The sequence below is a fragment of the Coregonus clupeaformis genome, chromosome 26, assembly GCF_020615455.1.
Source record: "Coregonus clupeaformis isolate EN_2021a chromosome 26, ASM2061545v1, whole genome shotgun sequence".
Lineage (NCBI taxonomy): Eukaryota > Metazoa > Chordata > Actinopteri > Salmoniformes > Salmonidae > Coregonus > Coregonus clupeaformis.
Window position 1 is genome coordinate 37,356,657 of NC_059217.1, and position 19,368 is coordinate 37,376,024.

At 47.8% G+C, this 19,368-nt stretch overlaps 1 protein-coding gene across 1 annotated transcript; it reads left to right on the forward strand.

Annotated features, from left to right (window-relative positions):
* Window positions 1-16,139: 16,139 nt before the first annotated feature.
* LOC121540048 (zona pellucida sperm-binding protein 3-like) lies at window positions 16,140-18,826 on the forward strand. Its single transcript, XM_045207681.1, has 8 exons — window positions 16,140-16,739; window positions 16,827-16,945; window positions 17,048-17,151; window positions 17,408-17,585; window positions 17,774-17,891; window positions 18,093-18,175; window positions 18,406-18,485; window positions 18,732-18,826. The coding sequence occupies exons 1-8, from the start codon at window positions 16,221-16,223 to the stop codon at window positions 18,794-18,796; spliced, it is 1,266 nt and encodes a 421-aa protein (XP_045063616.1). The 5' UTR covers window positions 16,140-16,220; the 3' UTR covers window positions 18,797-18,826.
* Window positions 18,827-19,368: the final 542 nt, after the last annotated feature.

Consider the following 19,368-nt stretch of genomic DNA (forward strand, 5'->3'; position numbering starts at 1 on the left):
GGCCTCCCCATTAGCTGAATGTTATCTGCTATTGAAAGGTCACATGACGGTGGATTTTGAGAGGAACTAGCAATATTGTTCTGTTTTTCTACTGCGGGGCTCTCCAACCAGGGGTGGACTGGGACAAAAATGCAGCCCCCCCCACCCCCCACACACTGTCTGTGCTAGGCCTAGCATCATCAGTGTCTGGTTCACTGTCTGTGCTAGGCCTAGCATCATCAGTATCTTGTTCACTGTCATCATCCTAGTTGTGAATGAAGAAATACACTTAGACAACCATAGGGAACACACATTATGACCTAATTTGCAGTTAAGTGTGTCTATATGTAGACATAATTAAGATTATTGTGTCATATGTGTTCCCCCCTACCCTAGTGTTAATTACTATTACATATTAAGGAACTGGCAGTACATCTGTCTCTCTCTCTGTTTTCTTCCTACCTCCACTGCACTCGTCCCTGAGCTGTCTCTGCTAAGCCTAGCATCCTTTCTCACGGCACTGGTACCAGAAGACCAGGGGACCACATTGCCTGTACCGGGCCCAGCAACATCCTAGTTGTGAATGGATAAATACATACATATTAGGCAAAGTAGAAAATCACTGAATAAATACCTTATACACTGAATAAGAATACAAATGCAACATGTAAAGTGTTGGTCCCATGTTTCATGAGCTGAAATAAAAGATCCCCGAAATTTTCCATATGCTCAAAAAACGTATTTCTCTAAAATGTTGTGAACAAATTTGTTTACTCTCACGAATACCGCCGAGGCTGCTCCTCCTCCTTGCTCGGGCAGGCTTCGGCGTTCGTCATCCCCGGAGTACTAGCTACTACCGCTTGTATGTTCTCGATGTTTGTTTGGTCTTGTCTAGTTGGTCGCACCTGTTTCGTCTTCTGTATTGATTATGTCACCTATAAGTTTCCTTTGGTTTTGTTTGCAGTTGTGTGTTATTGTCTGCCTGTCGTTTGTTGTCAAGGTTCGGTATTTTTGTGTGTAAGAGTATTTTACGCATTGCGCGTATTAGTTAGCCTCCGGTGTTTTCGAGGCCATTTACCTTGTATTGTTCATGAGTCTCAGTAAAGTCGTGTTGACTTATCCTCTGTGTCCTGCGCCTGACTTCACCACCGCATCCACATCAACAACGTGACAGAATAACACACCATTACTATGGAGTCAGCAGGAGCAGCGGCGGGGACCGAGTCGCTGGAGGATCGGGTCAGCTGCCAGGACGCCAGGATCCAGCAACTCGGTGTCAAGGGCTGAGCGTAGATGTGGTGCAGAAATCAAGCGCAGGACTACAGAGGCTCTTCAACAGTCTTTAGTGAGGATCAAACAAATACAAAAGACTCGGCAAAATCCCAGCCGGAGGGCAAGCGAAACAATACGCACACAGGGAACAGTGCGTAACCCAAACTGCGCACACAGTGCGGACACTCTCTCAAAACAAAAACAGAACGAGAGAGAACAAACTGACGCCTAGCAGACACGAAACAATTACACACAACACCTGACAAAACCTAAGAGAACTTATAGGGCACATAATCAACACTAACAAAGAACAGGTGTACAAACAGACCAAACCTAACGAACATCGAAACATAGAACGGTGGCAGCTAGTACTCCGGAGACGACGACCGCCGAAGCCTGCCCGAACAAGGAGGAGGAGCAGCCTCGGCCGAAACCGTGACAGTACCCTCCCCTTGACGCGCGGCTCCAGCCGTGCGCCAACCCCGGCCTCGAGGACGACCAGGCGGACGCGGAGCAGGGCGCGTAGGATGACAACGATGGAACTCGGTCAGAAGAGACGGGTCTAAGATGTCCCTCCTCGGCACCCAGCACCGCTCCTCCGGGCCGTACCCCTCCCACTCCACGAGATATTGGAGCCCCCCCATCCGGCGTCTCGAATCCAGGATGGACCGAACAGTGTACGCCGGAGCCCCCTCGATGTCCAGCGGGGGCGGTGGAGTCTCCTCTATCTCAAAGTCCTGGAGTGGACCAGCTACCACCGGCCTGAGGAGAGACACATGGAACAAGGTTGTGTTTTCTCTAGCAGGAGGTAAGCTGTGCTTCTTATATGGTGTTGAGTAAAGCTTAAACCATGTATTTAGATCGTAGGTAGGTAGTTGTAGTTAGGTATTGTAGGTAGTTTATTTAGGTAGTTATTTAGGTAGTTATTGTAGGTTTCCGTAGGTAATTATTGTAGGTAAGTATTGTTTACGGCGGAGCCCGGCGAAGCACGAGGCTAGCTAGCTAGCGGGTAGCTACTGGTAACGTTTAGCAACGGTGGAGAGTTGTTTCCAATGTTAATGTGCTAGCTAGCCAACATTTAATTTTTGCTGCGTTATGAAAGGAACTAGACACGGACACGAATTATCTGTTTAGTGTGTTAACACACTATTGGTAGTTTGTTGTAACCAAGTATTGGTGCTAAACTGTGTGTTATTGGATGCTAGCATGCTAGTTAGCTATGGCGTCATAGTTAGGCATCGTGGGCTGTTGTGGGTAGTTACTGTAGGTTAGCATTGTTTTTCGGCGGTGCCGGGTGTAGCACGAAGCTAGCTAGCTAGCCGTTCTTCTAAAAAAGTCAACACAGTAGCCATTGCTAGCTAGCCAACACGACCAGCTAACTGTACTGTAGTAGCTAAATACAATATACTTGTGCTAGCTAGCCAACGTTTAATTATTGCTGCGTTATGAAAGGAACTAGACACGGACACGAATGATCTGTTTAGTGTGTTAACACACTATTGGTAGTTTGTTTTAACCAAGTATTGGTGCTAAACTGTGTGTTATTGGATGCTAGCATGCTAGTTAGCTATGGTGTCATAGTTAGGCATCGTGGGCTGTTGTGGGTAGTTACTGTAGGCTGGCATTGTTTTTCGGCGGTGCCGGTGTAGCACGAAGCTAGCTAGCTAGCCGTTTTTTCGAACAGAGTCAACACAGTAGCCATTGTGTGCTGTACTGTGGCAGCTAAATACAATATATTTGTGCTAGCTAGCCAACGTTTAATTATTGCTGCGTTATGAAAGGAACTAGACACGGACACGAATTATCTGCTTAGTGTGTTAACACACTATTGGTGGTTTGTTGTGACCAAGTGTTGGTGCTAAACTGTGTGTTATTGGATGCTAGCATGCTAGTTAGCTATGGTGTCATAGTTAGCTAGCTGAATAAAGTGGGTTGAGTCTATTCCTTTAAACATTGAACCGCTGTGGTTCACAACAATTCTGATTTCTAAAGGTGGAAGTTGGGAGAGTTTTTGTTCGGGTGGTTCAGTGAAACAATTATAGTTTCTGAGGTGGAAGTTTTGGTGAGGGAGGCCCTGCTCTCTCCTCTCCCAGATGTTTAGTTCATTTCATTCCGATCTCCTCTGCATTATTGTAGCCATTTGCTACAGCCTGTCAACTATGCCTCTGCCTATCCCTGTTCTCTCCTCTCTGCACAGGCTACACAAACGCCTCACACCGCGTGGCTGCTGCCTCTCTAACCTGGTGGTCCCTGCACGCACCCCACACCTGGAGTTCCAGGTCTCAGGCAGCCTCTGGAACTGCCGTTCTGCTGCCAACAAAGCTGACTTCATCCCAGCCTATGCTAACCTCCAGTCCCTCGACTTCCTGGCGCTGACGGAAACATGGATTACCACTGAAAACACTGCTACTCCTACTGCTCTCTCCTCGTCTGACCATGTGTTCTCGCATACCCCGAGAGCATCTGGTCAGAGGGGTGGTGGCACAGGAATCCTCATCTCTCCCAAGTGGACATTCTCCATTTTTCCCCTAACCCACCTGTCTATCTCCTCATTTGAATTTCATGCTGTCACAGTCACTAGCCCATTTAAGCTTAATATCCTTGTCATCTATCGCCCTCCAGGTCCCCTTGGAGAGTTCATCAATGAGCTTGACGCCTTGATAAGTTCCTTTCCTGAGGATGGCTCACCTCTCACAGTTTTGGGGGATTTCAACCTCCCTATGTCCACATTTGACAAATTTCTCTCTGCCTCCTTCTTTCCACTCCTCTCCTCTTTTGACCTCACCCTCTCACCGTCCCCCCCTACTCACAAGGCAGGCAATACGCTTGACCTCATCTTTAGTAGATGCTGCTCTTCTACTAATCTCACTGCAACTCCCCTCCATATCTCCGACCACTACTTTGTTTCCTTTTCTCTCTCGCTCTCCTCCAACACTACTCACTCTGCCCCTACACAGATGGTAATGCGCCGCCGCAACCTTCGCTCTCTCTCTCCCACTACTCTCTCCTCTTCCATCCTATCATCTCTTCCCTCTGATCAATCCTTCTCCCTCCAATCTCCTGATTCTGCCTCCTCAACCCTCCTCTCCTCCCTTTCTGCATCCTTTGACTCTCTGTGTCCCCTATCCTCCCGGCCGGCTCGGTCCTCCCCTCCAGCTCCGTGGCTTGATGACTCATTGCGAGCTCACAGAACAGAGCTCCGGGCAGCGGAGCGGAAATGGAAGAAAACTAAACTCCCTGCCGACCTGGCATCTTTTCACTCCCTCCTCTCTACATTTTCTTCATCTGTTTCTGCTGCTAAGGCCACTTTCTACCACTCTAAATTCCAAGCATCTGCCTCTAACCCTAGGAAGCTCTTTGCCACATTTTCCTCCCTGCTGAATCCCCCCTCCTCTCTCTCTGTGGATGACTTCGTCAACCACTTTGAAAAAGAAGGTTGACGACATCCGATCCTCGTTTGTTAAGTCTAATGACACTGCTGGTCCTGCTCACACTGCCCTACCCTATGCTTTGACTTCTTTCTCCCCTCTCTCTCCAGATAAAATCCTGCGACTTGTGACTGCAGGCCGCCCAACAACCTGCCCGCTTGACCCCATCCCCTCCTCTCTTCTCCAGACCATCTCCGGTGACCTTCTCCCCTACCTCACCTCGCTGATCAACTCATCCTTGACCGCTGGCCATGTCCCTTCCGTCTTCAAGAGAGCGAGAGTTGCTCCCCTTCTCAAAAAACCAACACTCGATCCCACTGATGTCAACAACTACAGACCAGTATCCCTTCTTTCTTTTCTTTCCAAAACTATTGAGCGTGCCGTCTTTAGCCAACTCTCTTGCTATCTCTCTCAGAATGACCTTCTTGATCCAAACCAGTCAGGTTTCAGGACTGGTCATTCAACTGAGACTGCTCTTCTCTGTGTCACGGAGGCTCTCCGCACTGCTAAAGCTAACTCTCTCTCCTCTGCTCTTGTCCTTCTAGACCTGTCTGCTGCCTTTGATACTGTGAACCATCAGATCCTCCCTCTCCACCCTCTCCGAGCTGGGCATCTCCGGCGCGGCTCACTCCTGGATTGCGTCCTACCTGACCGGTCGCTCCTACCAAGTGGCGTGGCGAGAAGCTGTCTCCGCACCACGTGCTCTCACCACTGGTGTCCCCCAGGGCTCAGTTCTAGGCCCTCTCCTTTTCTCCCTATACACCAAGTCACTTGGCTCTGTCATATCCTCACATGGCCTCTCCTATCATTGCTACGCTGACGATACACAACTAATCTTCTCCTTTCCCCCTTCTGATAACCAGGTGGCGAATCGCATCTCTGCATGTCTGGCAGACATATCAGTATGGATGACGGATCACCACCTCAAGCTGAACCCTGGCAAGACGGAGCTGCTCTTCCTCCCGGGGAAGGACTGCCCGTTCCATGATCTCGCCATCACGGTTGACAACTCCGTTGTGTCCTCCTCCCAGAGTGCGAAGAGCCTTGGCGTGACCCTGGACAACACCCTGTCGTTCTCCGCTAACATCAAGGCGGTGACCCGCTCCTGCAGGTTCATGCTCTACAACATTCGGAGAGTACGACCCTGCCTTACACAGGAAGCGGCACAGGTCCTAATCCAGGCACTGGTCATCTCCCCGTCTGGATTACTGCAACTCGCTGTTGGCTGGCCTCCCTGCCTGTGCCATTAAACCCCTACAACTCATCCAGAATGCCGCAGCCCGTCTGGTGTTCAACCTTCCCAAGTTCTCTCACGTCACCCCCTCCTCCGCACACTCCACTGGCTTCCAGTTGAAGCTCGCGTCCGTTACAAGACCATGGTGCTTGCCTATGGAGCAGTGAGGGGAACGGCACCTCTGTACCTTCGGGCTCTGATCAGTCCCTACACCCAAACGAGGGCATTGCGTTCATCCACCTCTGGCCTGCTGGCTCCCCTTCCTCTGCGGAAGCATAGTTCCCGCTCAGCCCAGTCAAAACTGTTCGCTGCTCTGGCACCCCAATGGTGGAACAAGCTCCCTCACGGCGCCAGGACAGCGGAGTCACTCACCACCTTCCGGAGACATTTGAAACCCCACCTCTTTAAGGAATACCTGGGATAGGATAAAGTAATCATTCTACCCCCCCCCAATTTGTGAGTCGCTCTGGATAAGAGCGTCTGCTAAATGACGTAAATGTGCCCTTGAGCAAGGCCCTTAACCCTAATTGCTCCTGTAAGTCGCTCTGGATAAGAGCGTCTGCTAAATGACTAAAATGTAAAAAAAATTAACGAGGGGTTAATACTCTTGTAATCAATAGGCAATTGTAACCTGTAACACACCTCGTTCAACCTCCTCAGGACTTTAAAAGGCCCCACAAACCGCCGACCCAGCTTCCGGCAGGGCAGGCAGAGGGGCAGGTTTCTGGTCGAGAGCCAGACCCGATCTCCCGGTGCGTACACCGGTCCCTCACTGCGGTGGAGATCGGCGCTCGTCTTCTGTTGACGGATGGCCCGCTGCAGATGGACGTGAGCAGCGTTCCACGTTTCCTCCGAGCGCCGCACCCACTCATCCACCGCAGGGGCCTCGATCTGGCTCTGATGCCAAGGTGCCAGAGCCGGCTGGTATCCTAAAACACACTGGAACGGAGTTAGTTTGGTGGAGGAGTGGCGGAGAGAGTTCTGTGCCATCTCGGCCCAGGGAACATACCTCGCCCACTCCTCCGGCCGGCACTGGCAATATGACCTCAGAAACCTACCCACATCCTGGTTCACACGTTCGACCTGCCCATTGCTCTCCGGGTGGTACCCGAGGTAAGGGCTAACCGAAACCCCCCAAAGCGCTCCATAAAAGCTCTCCAGACTCTGGAGGTAAATTGGGGGCCTCGATCAGACACTATATCATCGGGTACCCCGTAATGCCGGAAGACGTGGGTGAATAGTGCCTCAGCGGTCTGTAGGGCAGTAGGGAGACCCGGCATGGGAAGGAGACGATAGGCCTTCGAGAACCGGTCCACAACGACCAGAATGGTGGTATTCCCCTGTGAGGGGGGAAGGTCTGTAACAAAATCCACCGAGAGGTGCGACCAGGGTCGTTGTGGAACGGGCAGGGGTTGTAACTTACCCCTGGGCAAATGTCTAGGTGCCTTACACTGGGCACACAACGAGCAGGAGGAAACATAAACCCTCACATCCCTGGCTAACGTTGGCCACCAGTACTTCGTGCTAAGGCAGTGCACTGTCCGACCAATACCTGGATGGCCAGAGGAGGGTGACGTGTGAGCTGTAAGGTTCTTCACAAAACTGGATCTCAGGAGCGCCTACAACCTGGTGCGCATTAGGGAGGGAGATGAATGGAAGACAGCATTTAGTACCACCTCGGGTCATTATGAGTATCTCGTCATGCCATACGGGTTAATGAATACTCCTTCAGTCTTCCAATCCTTTGTGGACGAGATCTTCCGGGACCTGCATGGGCAGGGTGTGGTAGTGTACATTGACGACATCCTAGTGTACTCTTCTACACGAGCCGAGCATGTAGCCCTGGTGCGCCGAGTGTTGGGTAGGCTGTTGGAGCATGACTTGTATGTCAAGGCAGAGAAATGTCTGTTTTTTCAGGAGTCCATCTCCTTCTTGGGTCATCGGTTGTCCACGTCAGGGGTGAAGATGGAGATTGACCGTGTGTCAGCTGTGCGTAATTGGCAGACTCCAACCACTGTTAAAGAGGTGCAGCGGTTTTTGGGTTTTGCCAATTACTACCGGAGGTTTATCCGGGGTTTTGGACAGGTAGCAGCTCCCATCACGTCCCTGCTGAAGGGGGGCCCGGTGCGTTTGCAGTGGTCGGCTGAGGCGGACAGGGCGTTTGGTAAACTGAAGGACCTGTTCACTTCGGCTCCGGTGCTGGCGCACCCGGACCCCGCTTTAGCGTTCCAGGTGGAAGTGGACGCGTCAGAGGCCGGTATTGGGGCAGTGTTGTCTCAACGCTCAGGCACGCCTCCTAAGCTCCGTCCCTGCGCTTTTTATTCTAAGAAGCTCAGCCCGGCGGAAAGAAATTATGACGTAGGGGACAGGGAGCTGCTAGCCGTGGTTCAAGCCCTAAAGGTGTGGAGGCATTGGCTTGAGGGGGTTCAACACCCTTTTCTAATTCTGACTGACCATCGTAACCTGGAGTACATCCGGGCAGCTAGGAGATTGAACCCTTGTCAGGCTAGGTGGAACATGTTTCTGACCCGGTTCGTTTTTAGGATAACTTACATCCCAGGGTCCCAGAACGGTAAGGCAGACGCCCTGTCCCGGTGGTCTCCACCGCAGTGAGGGTCCAGTATACGCACCTGGAGATCGAGTCTGGCTCTCGACTCGAGACCTGCCCCTTCGCCTGCCCTGCCGGAAGCTTGGTCGGCGGTTTGTGGGGCCATTTAAAGTCCTGAGGAGATTGAACGAGGTATGTTACAAGTTACAACTGCCTAATGATTATCACATTAACCCCTCGTTCCATGTGTCTCTCCTCAGGCCGGTGGTAGCTGGTCCACTCTAGGACAGTGAGATAAGAGAGACTCCTCCGCCCCCACTGGACATCGAGGGGGCTCCGGCGTACTCAGTCCGGTCCATCGTGGATTCGAGACGTCGGATGGGGGTTCTACAATATCTCGTGGAGTGGGAGGGGTACGGTCCGGAGGAACGATGCTGGGTGCCTAGGAGGGACATTTTAGATCCCTCCCTCCTGACGGAGTTCCACCGTAGTCATCCCACGCGCCCTGCTCCGCGTCCTCCTGGCCGTCCCCGAGGCCGGGGTCGGCGCACGGCTGGAGCCGCGCGTCAAGGGGGGGGTACTGTCACGAATACCGCCGAGGCTGCTCCTCCTCCTTGCTCGGGCAGGCTTCGGCGTTCGTCGTCCCCGGAGTACTAGCTACTACCGCTTGTATGTTCTCGATGTTTGTTTGGTCTTGTCTAGTTGGTCGCACCTGTTTCGTCTTCTGTATTGATTATGTCACCTATAAGTTTCCTTTGGTTTTGTTTGCAGTTGTGTGTTATTGTCCGCCTGTCGTTTGGTGTCAAGGTTCGGTACTTTTGTGTGTAAGAGTATTTTACGCATTGCGCGTATTAGTTTGCCTCCGGTGTTTTCGAGGCCATTTACTTTGTATTGTTCATGAGTCTCAGTAAAGTCGTGTTGACTTATCCTCTGTGTCCTGCGCCTGACTTCACCACCGCATCCACATCAACAACGTGACAGTTTACATCCATGTTAGTGAGCATGTCTCATTTGCCAAGATAATCTATCCACCTGACAGGTGTGGTATATCAAGAGGCTGATTAAACAGCATCATTACACAGATTCACCTTGTGCTGGGAACAATAAAAGGCAACTAAAATGTGCAGTTTTGTCACACAACACAATGCCACAGATGTCTCAAGTTTTGAGGGAGCGTGCAATTGCCATGCTGACTACAGGAATGTCCACCAGAGCTGTTGCCAGAGAATTTTATGTTCATTTCTCTACCATAAGCTGCCTCCAACGTAGTTTTAGAGAATTTGGCAGTACGTCTAAACAGCCTCACAAGCGCAGATCACGTGTAACCATGCCAGTCCAAGACCTCCACATCCGGCTTCTTCACCAGTGGGACCATCTGAGACCAGCCACCCGGACAGCTGATGAAACTGTGGGTTTGCACAACCAAATAATCTCTGCACAAACTGTCAGAAACCGTCTCAGGGAAGCTAATCTGCGTGCTCGTCATCCTCACCAGGGTCTTGACCTGACTGCAGTTTGGCGTCGTAACTGACTTCAGTGGGCAAATGCACACCTTCGATGGCCACTGGCACGCTGGAGAAGTATGCTCTTCACGGATGAATCACGGTTTGGCGTTGTGTGGGCGAGCGGTTTGCAAATGTCAAAGTTGTGAACAGAGTGCCCCATGGTGGTGGTAGGGTTATGGTATGGGCAGGCATAGCCAACGGACCACGAACACAATTGCATTTGAATGCGTCTGCTAAATGACGTAAATGTAAATGTAAATGTAATGCACAGAGATACTGTGATGAGATCCTGAGGCCCATTGACGTGCCATTCATCCGCTGCCATCACCTCATGTTTCAGCATGATAATGCACGGCACCATGTCACAAGGATCTGTACACAATTCCTGGTAGCGGAACATGTCCCAGTTTTTCCATGGCCTGCACACTCTCCAGACATGTCACCCATTGAGCATGTTTGGGATGCTCTGGATCGATGTGTAGGACAGTGTGTTCCAGTTTCCTCCAATATCCAACAACTTCGCACAGCCATTTGAAGAGGAGTGGGACAACATTCCACATGCCACAATCAACAGCCTGATCAACTATGTAAAGGAGATGTGTCGTGCTGCATGAGGCAAATGGTGGTCAGACAAGATACTGACTGGTTTTCTGATCTACGCCCCTATCTGTATTCCCAGTCATGTGAAATCCATAGGATAGAGACTAATGAATTTATTTTGCTAATTTAAATATTACATTTACATAAGTATTCAGACCCTTTACTAAGTATTTTCTTGAAGTACCTTTGGCAGCAAATACAGCCTCGACTTGTCTTGGGTATGACGCTACAAGCTTTGCACACCTGTATTTGGGGAGTTTCTACCATTCTTCTCTGCAGATCATCTCAAGCTTTGTTATGTTGGATGGGGAGCGTTGCTGCACAGCTATTTGCAGGTCTCTCCAGAGATGTTCGACCGGGTTGAAGTCCGGGCTCTGGCTGGGCCACTCAAGGACATTCAGAGACTTGTCCCGAAGCCACTCCTGCGTTGTCTTGGCTGTGTGCTTAGGGTCGTTGTCCTGTTGGAAAGTCAACCTTCGCCCCAGTCTGAGGTCCTGAGCGCTCTGGAGCAGGTTTTCATCAAGGATCTCTCTGTACTTTTCTCCGTTCGTCTTTGCCTCGATCCTGACTAGTCTCCCAGTCCCTGATGCTGAAAAATATCCCCACAGCATGATGCTGCCACCACCATGCTTCACAGTAGGGATGGTGCCAGGTTTCCTCCAGACGTGATGCTTGGCATTCAGGCCAAATAGTTCAATCTTGGTTTCATCAGTCCAGAGAATCTTGTTTCTCACGGTCTGAGATTCTTTAGGTGCCTTTTGGCAAACTCCAAGTGGGCTGTCATGTGCCTTTTACTGAGTAGTGGCTTCCGTCTGGCCACTCTACCATAACGGCCTGATTGGTGGAGTGCTGCAGAGATGTTTGTCCTTCTGGAGGGTTCTCCCATCTCCACAGAGGAACTCTAGAGCTCGGTCAGAGTAACCATCGGGTTCTTGGTCACCTCCCTGACCAAGACATTTCTCCCCCGATTACTCAGTATGGCCGGGCGGCCAGCTCTTGGAAGAGTCTTGTTGGTTCCAAACTTCTTCTATTTAAGAATGATGGAGGCCACTGTGTTCTTGGGGACCTTCAATGCTGCAGACATGTTTTTTGTACCCTTCCCCAGATCTGTGCCTCGACACAATCCTGTCTCGGAGCTCTACGGACAATACCTTTGACCTCATGGCTTGGTTTTTGCTCTGACATGCACTGTCAACTGTGGGACCTTATATAGACAGGTGTGTGCCTTTCCAAATCATGTCCAATCGATTGAATTTACCACAGGTGGACTCCAATCAAGTTGTAGAAACATCTCAAGGATGATTAATGGAAACAGGATGCACCTGAGCTCAATTTCGAGTCTCATAGCAAAGGGTCTGAATACTTATGTAAATAAGGTATTTCTGTTTTTTATGTTTAAATCATTTGCAGAAATGTCTAAAAACCTGTTTTCGCTTTCTCATTATGGTGTGTTGTGTGTAGATTGCTACACATTAATGTAACAAAATGTATCAAAAGTCAAGTGGTCTGAATACTTTCCGAAGGCACTGTAGCCTACCATTGGTATTTTATATTTATGCCTTTGCCTATTCAATCTGGTCACTAACTTAGGTCTACGTCTTCTTGTCTCAAAAACATCTAATATGTGCTTCAGAATCAAAAAGTTGTGCGTCTTGACTGTTGACCAATGACCAGTCATCAGCATTGGCATGCAAAGGCGGGTGCACATATCCAGTTCAGTGACCAGAAAGCACTGGTTTCATTTTCTCCTGTTTTGCAAAAACAAAGTAGCCCACATTCATATTATCCACATAAAATACAATCTGCTACGGACGGAACTTTGCCAGAACAATAGGCTTCCTGGCAATTTCATGGATCATTTTCATATTTCAGATCCAATGCAGCCGTTTTTTATATCAATATCTAATCATTTCGGGGCAACAATTAATTAGCTTACTGTGGTTGTTTTCAATAAAATGGCCAAAAAGAAACAAAAATAGCTTCTTAGCAAATCATTTTGCTGGGACTGTCTGAGAGTCGTCTGAGTGTGTAGGGGAAAATAGAAAACTAGCTGATATTGGAAGAGAGGTTTGGAACTATTTTTCTTATAGATGACCACTGGCTTAAAATGCCTTGTAAATTAAGGGGCATGTCATGTGTTCCCCCCTGCCCACTTAGCTGTGTTTAATATTAGGCTACATATACAGTCATAACATTAAGGACTGGCAGTACGTCTGTGTCAGTCTCTCTTCCTCTCTCTCTGTTCTCTTCTATTGAATTTGATATAAAACCATCTGTGTTTGTCATAGAATGATGGGACTAGTTTCTGTGGATGCAGACAGATTTTCAGCATTGTGCTTCATTTGTCAATATCCTGCCAAGCAGGTCAAATAACCGCTCTAACAATGGAAATACAACTCCTCAAAGATGGACGGCAGGCAGGAGCTGAGATCAGATGCGACCACTCTAGCCAAAGAGAGGGCAGATACGTGGCTCTTCCTCTCTGTTACGGTTCAAAAACCCTAGTTGCCTCGCTGGCTGAAGAGACAATGAGATTTAGAAGTGAAGTAAATAGCCTAAACATTGATAAAACAAATAAAATACACAAACAGCCCCCAACTTCCCCTTTAACAGGTTAATTTGGATTATTTAGCATTTATGCATTCAATGTTTTATTTGAATAGGCCTACATGATGACTTGTGTTTAATAAAAAGCACTGTATAAATGTCTAGTAGATAGCTATTGCCTTACCTATGTGTCGTAAAAGCCAATCTAATGACTTGTTAGGCTATAGGGCAAGTATAGTGCAACTTTTGATTCCTAATGATGTCTCACATTTAATTATTTGCAAACAGGTACAGTTTCATTGCAAACAAGACACACTGATTTCGCATTGAAGAAATATGATAAGATGAACACATACACTATATATGCAGAAGTATGTGGACACCCCTTCAAATTAATGGCTTCGGCTATTTCAGCCACACCCGTTGCTGACAGGTGTATAAAATTGAGCACACAGCCATGCAATCTCCATAGACAAACATTGGCAGTAGAATGGCCTTACTGAAGAGCTCAGCGACTTTCAACGTTTCACCATCATAGGATGCCACCTTTCCAACAAGTCAGTTCGTCAAACTTCTGCCCTGCTAGAGCTGCCCCGGTCAACTGTGAGTGCTGTTATTGTGAAGTGGAAACGTCTAGGAGCAACAACGGCTCAGCCGTGAAGTGGTAGGCCACACAAGCTCACAGAACGGGACCGCTGAGTGCTGAAGTGCTTAAAAATCGTCTGTCCTCGGTTGCAACACTCACTACCGAGTTCCAAACTGCCTCTGGAAGCAAAGTCAGCACAATAACTATTCATCGGGAGTTTCATGAAATGGGTTTCCATGGCCGAGCAGCCACACACAAGCCTAAGATCACCATGCGCAATACCAAGTGTTGGCTGGAGGGGTGGAAAGCTCGCCGCCATTGGACTCTGGAGCAGCGGAAAAGCGTTCTATGGAGTGATGAATCACGCTTCACCATCTGGCAGTTCGACGGACTAATCTGAGTTTGGCGGATGTCAGGAGAACGCTACCTGCCCCAATGCATAGGGCCAACTGTAGAGTTTGGTGGAGGAGGAATAATGGTCTGGGGCTGTTTGTCATGGTTCGGGCTAGGTCCCTTAGTTCCAGTGAAGGGAAATCTTAACGCTACAGCATACAATGACATTCTAGACGATTCTGTGCTCCCAACTTTGTGGCAACAGTCTGGGGAAGGCCCTTTCCTGTTTTAGCATGACAATGCCCCCATGCACAAAGCGAGGTCCATACAGAAATGGTTTGTCGAGATCGGTGTGGAAGAACTTTACTGGCCTGCACAGAGCCTTGACCTCAACCCCATCGAACACCTTTGGGATGAATTGGAACGCCGACTGCGAGGCAGGCCTAACCGCCCAACATCAGTGCCGGACCTCACTAATGCTCTTGTGGTTGAATGAAAGCAAGTCCTTGCAGCAATGTTCCAACATCTAGTGGAAAGCCTTCCCAGAAGAGTGGAGGCTGTTATAGCAGCAAAGGGGGGACCAACTCCATATTAATGCCCATGATTTTGGAATGAGATGTTCGACGAGCAGGTGTCCACATACTTTTGGTCATGTTGTGTGTACATATTATTTTATTTTTTTGACCCCTCCACCCAATAAAATAAGGTCTGGTCCTTCTGGCATTTGCCAGAATTGCCAGAAGGCCAATCCGCCAATGTCTCCAACTCTGTTCATGGAGTGCGACAGTCCTGTAGGTTGTTGCTCCAGCCCTAATGTAGAGCACCTGATTCTAATAATTAGCTGGTTGATAAATTGAATCAGGTTAGTTACAACTGGGGTTGGATTGAAAACCTACAGGAGGGTAGGGTAGCGCTCCAGGAACAGGGTTGGAGATCCCTGGGCCCAGTTTCTCAAAAGCAACTTAAGGCAAAGTGTATTGTTAGAACCTTCGTAGGAGCATCCCAAAACCAAAATTATTAAGGTGCACACAAACTCTCGTAAACTAACACCTACCTCAGAACATCTAAGTGCGTCCTTAGATGCTTTTTTGCCCTCCCGTGTCACTTTATACAAACAATATCTCCACTAAACATAATCACATGGTTTATCTTATCTCTATGACTGCAGAAAACTTCAGAACAAAGTTGACTACAAAATAAAGTTGCCTGTGTCTTTGCAATTGATACAAACATGACGTATAAAAAATATGCTTAAAATGAAAACCGCATCCACAGAAACTAGTCCCGCTGTATTAAAATATACAGTGGGCTATAGGACTATTTAAATACATTTCATGTTCTGTTTTGCTATTTGTAGACTAATTGTAGACTATTTTGTAATTTGCCTATATATATATTTCATGTTGTGTAGCCTAACGTGCGCAATGTGCCAAATCAGCGATTGAATGCATTTTTATTTGGTAAGCATTATAATAAGCTGCCTTAACATTTGCAGCCATAAGGTATATCTCTAGGAACTAATCCGTCATCAGTATTGTGAAATAATTCTAACGTTAAGGCACATTTTGAATGGAGAAAGCTGTTCTCGCTTTCTTTCGATCCCATCAGTATCGACACATGCTCCAACAACGCACTTAGCGACCGTTCTCTCTGCTTGGTGTTTTGGGAAAAGTGTGTTACATTTTCAGCCGTCGTGGGAAAGATGTATCATTAAAACACTCATAAGGCTAAATTCCATCACTATCAGGAAACCGGTCCCAGGACATTATAAATTAGGGATGGGCAACTCCAGTCCTCAGTGGCCAGAGTAATGTCACACTTCTCCCCCATCCCTAGCAAACACAGCTGATTAAACTAATTGCATTTTAAACTGAAGATTAGTTGATTATTGGAGTCAGGTGTGTTAGCTGGGGCTGGCGCAAAAGTGTGACATCAATCAGGCCCCAGAGGACTGGAGTTGACCATCCCTGTTATAAATGAAGATACTTTAAAGTATTGAGATACATCCAGTTCAGATTGTAGTCTGTGTGCAGCTGCATAACACATCTGGAAGATCATTAGATACATCAAACAAGGGGTGGAGTCAAACTAAGACAAAGGGATACAAAATGGCTGTTCAGAGACAGTGTTGCTATTGCAAACATCAAAGAATTCCAATAAATATATAATATAGAGACTAGATCGAATAATGGCGTTTTGTATTAAAATCATCCTACTTCTTACCTTTGGCTGTTTAGCTACAGTTCAGCAGATTTATCAGGCAGAGGAATCCCGGCGCCAAGTGGCACATGCCCCTGGGAGATTTGTTCCACAGTATAGGCCTGCTCAAGAACCAGCTAGATTTCAACCAAGACCTGTGCAATGGCCCGCCAGGGTCCAGACACCGAAGCAAGTTCAAAACCCTTTCCTCCAGTCAAAGCAGACATTCAATGAGCCTTTGACCTGGAGATTTCCTGAAGATCCAATCAAAGAGGTGCAGTTGGCTATTGATGAGCAGAGCCCGCTGCCTGTGCCTGCCAATAGCGTTGCAGTTCAATGTGGGGAGACTGCTGCTCATGTGGAAGTCAAGCGAGATCTGCTTGGTATAGGCCAACTTATTCACGCAGCGGATCTCACCTTGGGAGGCTGTACAGTCACCGGGGAGGATGCTTCTGCTCAAGTGCTGATCTTTGACACAGAGCTGCACGGATGTGGCAGCACTCTGACGGTAACATTGAGCTTTAGCACCGTTATAATTTTGCAAGGTTGACAACCATTGATTTTCTTACAATGCCACTTGCTGCTATGATTCCAGATGACTGATGATTCACTGGTCTACGTCTTCACACTCCGTTATACACCAGCCACTCTGGGCAGCAGCCCCATTGTTCGGACAAGAGAAGTGGAGCTCTGGGTTGAGTGTCACTATCAAAGGTGAGTTGATTACACCTGCATTGTGGTGTTTTTGTAAGTTCAATCGACTTTGGATGCACTTCCTTGGACTTTTGGTCTCGCATTAAAGAGACTCCTTTACAGAAAGCATGACGTGAGCAGCGGTGCAGTGAAGCCCACCTGGAATCCCTATGCCTCCACTAAGGTTGCAGAGGAGCTCCTGTACTTCTCCCTGAGGCTAATGACTGGTGAGTAAGGGCTTGTCCTTGCCATAGATCTTGACAGGCACTGACTTAAGTGCTGTCTCTGCACTTGTTTGTAAGCTATGGTGTTGCCAACTGGCAAATGTAACCGCCACTGAGTTATTGGAATGAGGTGGTGACCCCAGAAAACAAAATGACAGCAGTTATTTTTGCCAATATCCAACCCCACAGTTGACAAACTAGAGCAGGGGCATTATGTTTGAAATGAGTAGTAGATTATGCCCTTTACTTGTCTTCACAGATAACTGGCAGTTGGAGAGACCCAGCAACGAGTACATTCTTGGAGATAATATTAACTTTGAAGCTTCTGTCGTCCAGTTCTACCATGTGCCCCTCCGAGTCTTTGTGGACCGCTGTGTAGCCACAGTCATCCCAAACATCAACACTGTCCCAAGATATGCCTTCATCGAGAACCATGGGTGAGTGTCCTTTGTAAGGTACTTGATCTAGTTCAAGGACTAATCATTTGCTTTAATCTATTGCTAAGGAAGGCATTTCCCATTCCCTCCACCTGCCCACACTTCAGATCAACGTCCATTTTGAATGGCATCCCTCCAGAGGTTCAACAGTGTAGGTAGCCTAATTTTTGTTTTTTTGTGCCCTTCAGTTGTCTGGTCGACACCAAGCTGACAGGCTCCAGGTCCCAGTTCATACCTCGCACCATGGATGACAAGCTCCGGTTCCAGATAGAAGCCTTTAGGTTTCAGGTTGTGAACACTGGATCGGTGAGTAGTCAATCCTGAGGTCTTCTGCAAATTAGCTTGGCTATCCCAATTTATAGAACTGGCAGTTGATGAGCTTCAATCAAAAATTAAGAATAGTATTCCCAATATGGCTGTTGTACCCACCATGACGTAGCTTTGAGTGTCACATCTACTAATTACGTGGTACCAATTCCGAGGCTTCAACAAATGTAATTTCAACAGCTATACATTACCTGCCTCCTGAAAGCCACAACAGCTTCAGCGCGTATTGATCATGAGAACAAGGCCTGTTCCTTCTTGAATGGGTAAGTCTGGGTATATATGCAGGTTGTGCACTTTAAATAATGTCATTTAGCAGATGCTTTTATCCAAAGCGACTTAGTCATTTGCGCATACATTTTTACGTATGGGTGGTCCCGGGGATCGAACCCACTACCCTGGCGTTACAAGCGCCATGCTCTACCAATTGAGCTACAGAGGACCACACTTTACTTGCACCGACTGTGTACAACATGCAACACTCTGTTTTCCATAGATGGCATGAGGCCAATGGGAAAGACCAGGCATGTGGCTGTTGTGACACAGACTGTGGCATGAAAAGGGAACCAGATCCAGGTACATGTGCACTTCAGTCCAATGTTTCTCAATCATTCCTGGATGACTCTCTGGGGTGCACATTTTTGTCTTACTCCAATACCTACGTAGTTGATTCACCTAAGCCTTTGGCTAAATTGGCGGTCAGTGCTGGGGTGGAACAAAAAAGTGCACCCACTGAGTCACCCAGGAATTGACTGAGAAACAATGCTTTTGTCAAGTTTGTTTCTTAGTTCTCCCTATGTAGACATGGTCTTCTGCTCTTAGGTTTCCAGTGGGCGCAAGAAGCTTCTGTTGGTCCTCTCAACATAAAGGAAAAGCTTCTTCACTGATGGCCTACTCATCTGGACTGACTTTCCTGCTAAAAATGCATTCTGGATAAAATAAAATCTATCTAGATTACGTTTGTTGTGCATTTTGTTCATTGACTAGCATGAGCTTTTGTAATATGTATCCCAGGTCTAAAATGAAGTTCCTCAACTCCCTGATTCTGTAGTTTTTGTTATATCTTAACTTGATTGCTGACATGTATAATGTTTTGATACTATATCAACAATGTACTAATGAAACTAATACCCAACGTTTTTGGGTGGAGTTTTCCTTTTAACCGGTGAACTTCAGCAGGTAAAAATGTCAGGTCTTAAAACTGCCCTGTATCGTGACTTAAACCTTGCTAAAACAATTTAAATGCACAATTCTGGTGAGGCTATTACCGCTCACAGGAAACATTTTTTTACTACCAAAATGTGACTTGCACAATTTCCCATGAACCTTCTGGGGGAGGGCCTGGAAGTGGTATATTCCAGTGTACTGTATCTAGCCCATCAATGTGAATCTCTGAACTGCAACAATGCAAGTTCGATTTTCGATCGTTGTGCAACCAATAGTAAAAGTAGTAGTCTCT

What these genes read in the sequence shown, in the direction of transcription:
- LOC121540048 (XM_045207681.1), top strand. Translation starts at nt 16,221, where the DNA reads ATGGCGTTTTGTATTAAAATCATCCTACTTCTTACCTTTGGCTGTTTA. An exon ending in GATGTGGCAGCACTCTGACG is followed by an intron (nt 16,740 to 16,826) that starts GTAACATTGAGC and finishes CTATGATTCCAG; the next exon opens with ATGACTGATGATTCACTGGT. An exon ending in GCCTGTTCCTTCTTGAATGG is followed by an intron (nt 18,176 to 18,405) that starts GTAAGTCTGGGT and finishes TGTTTTCCATAG; the next exon opens with ATGGCATGAGGCCAATGGGA.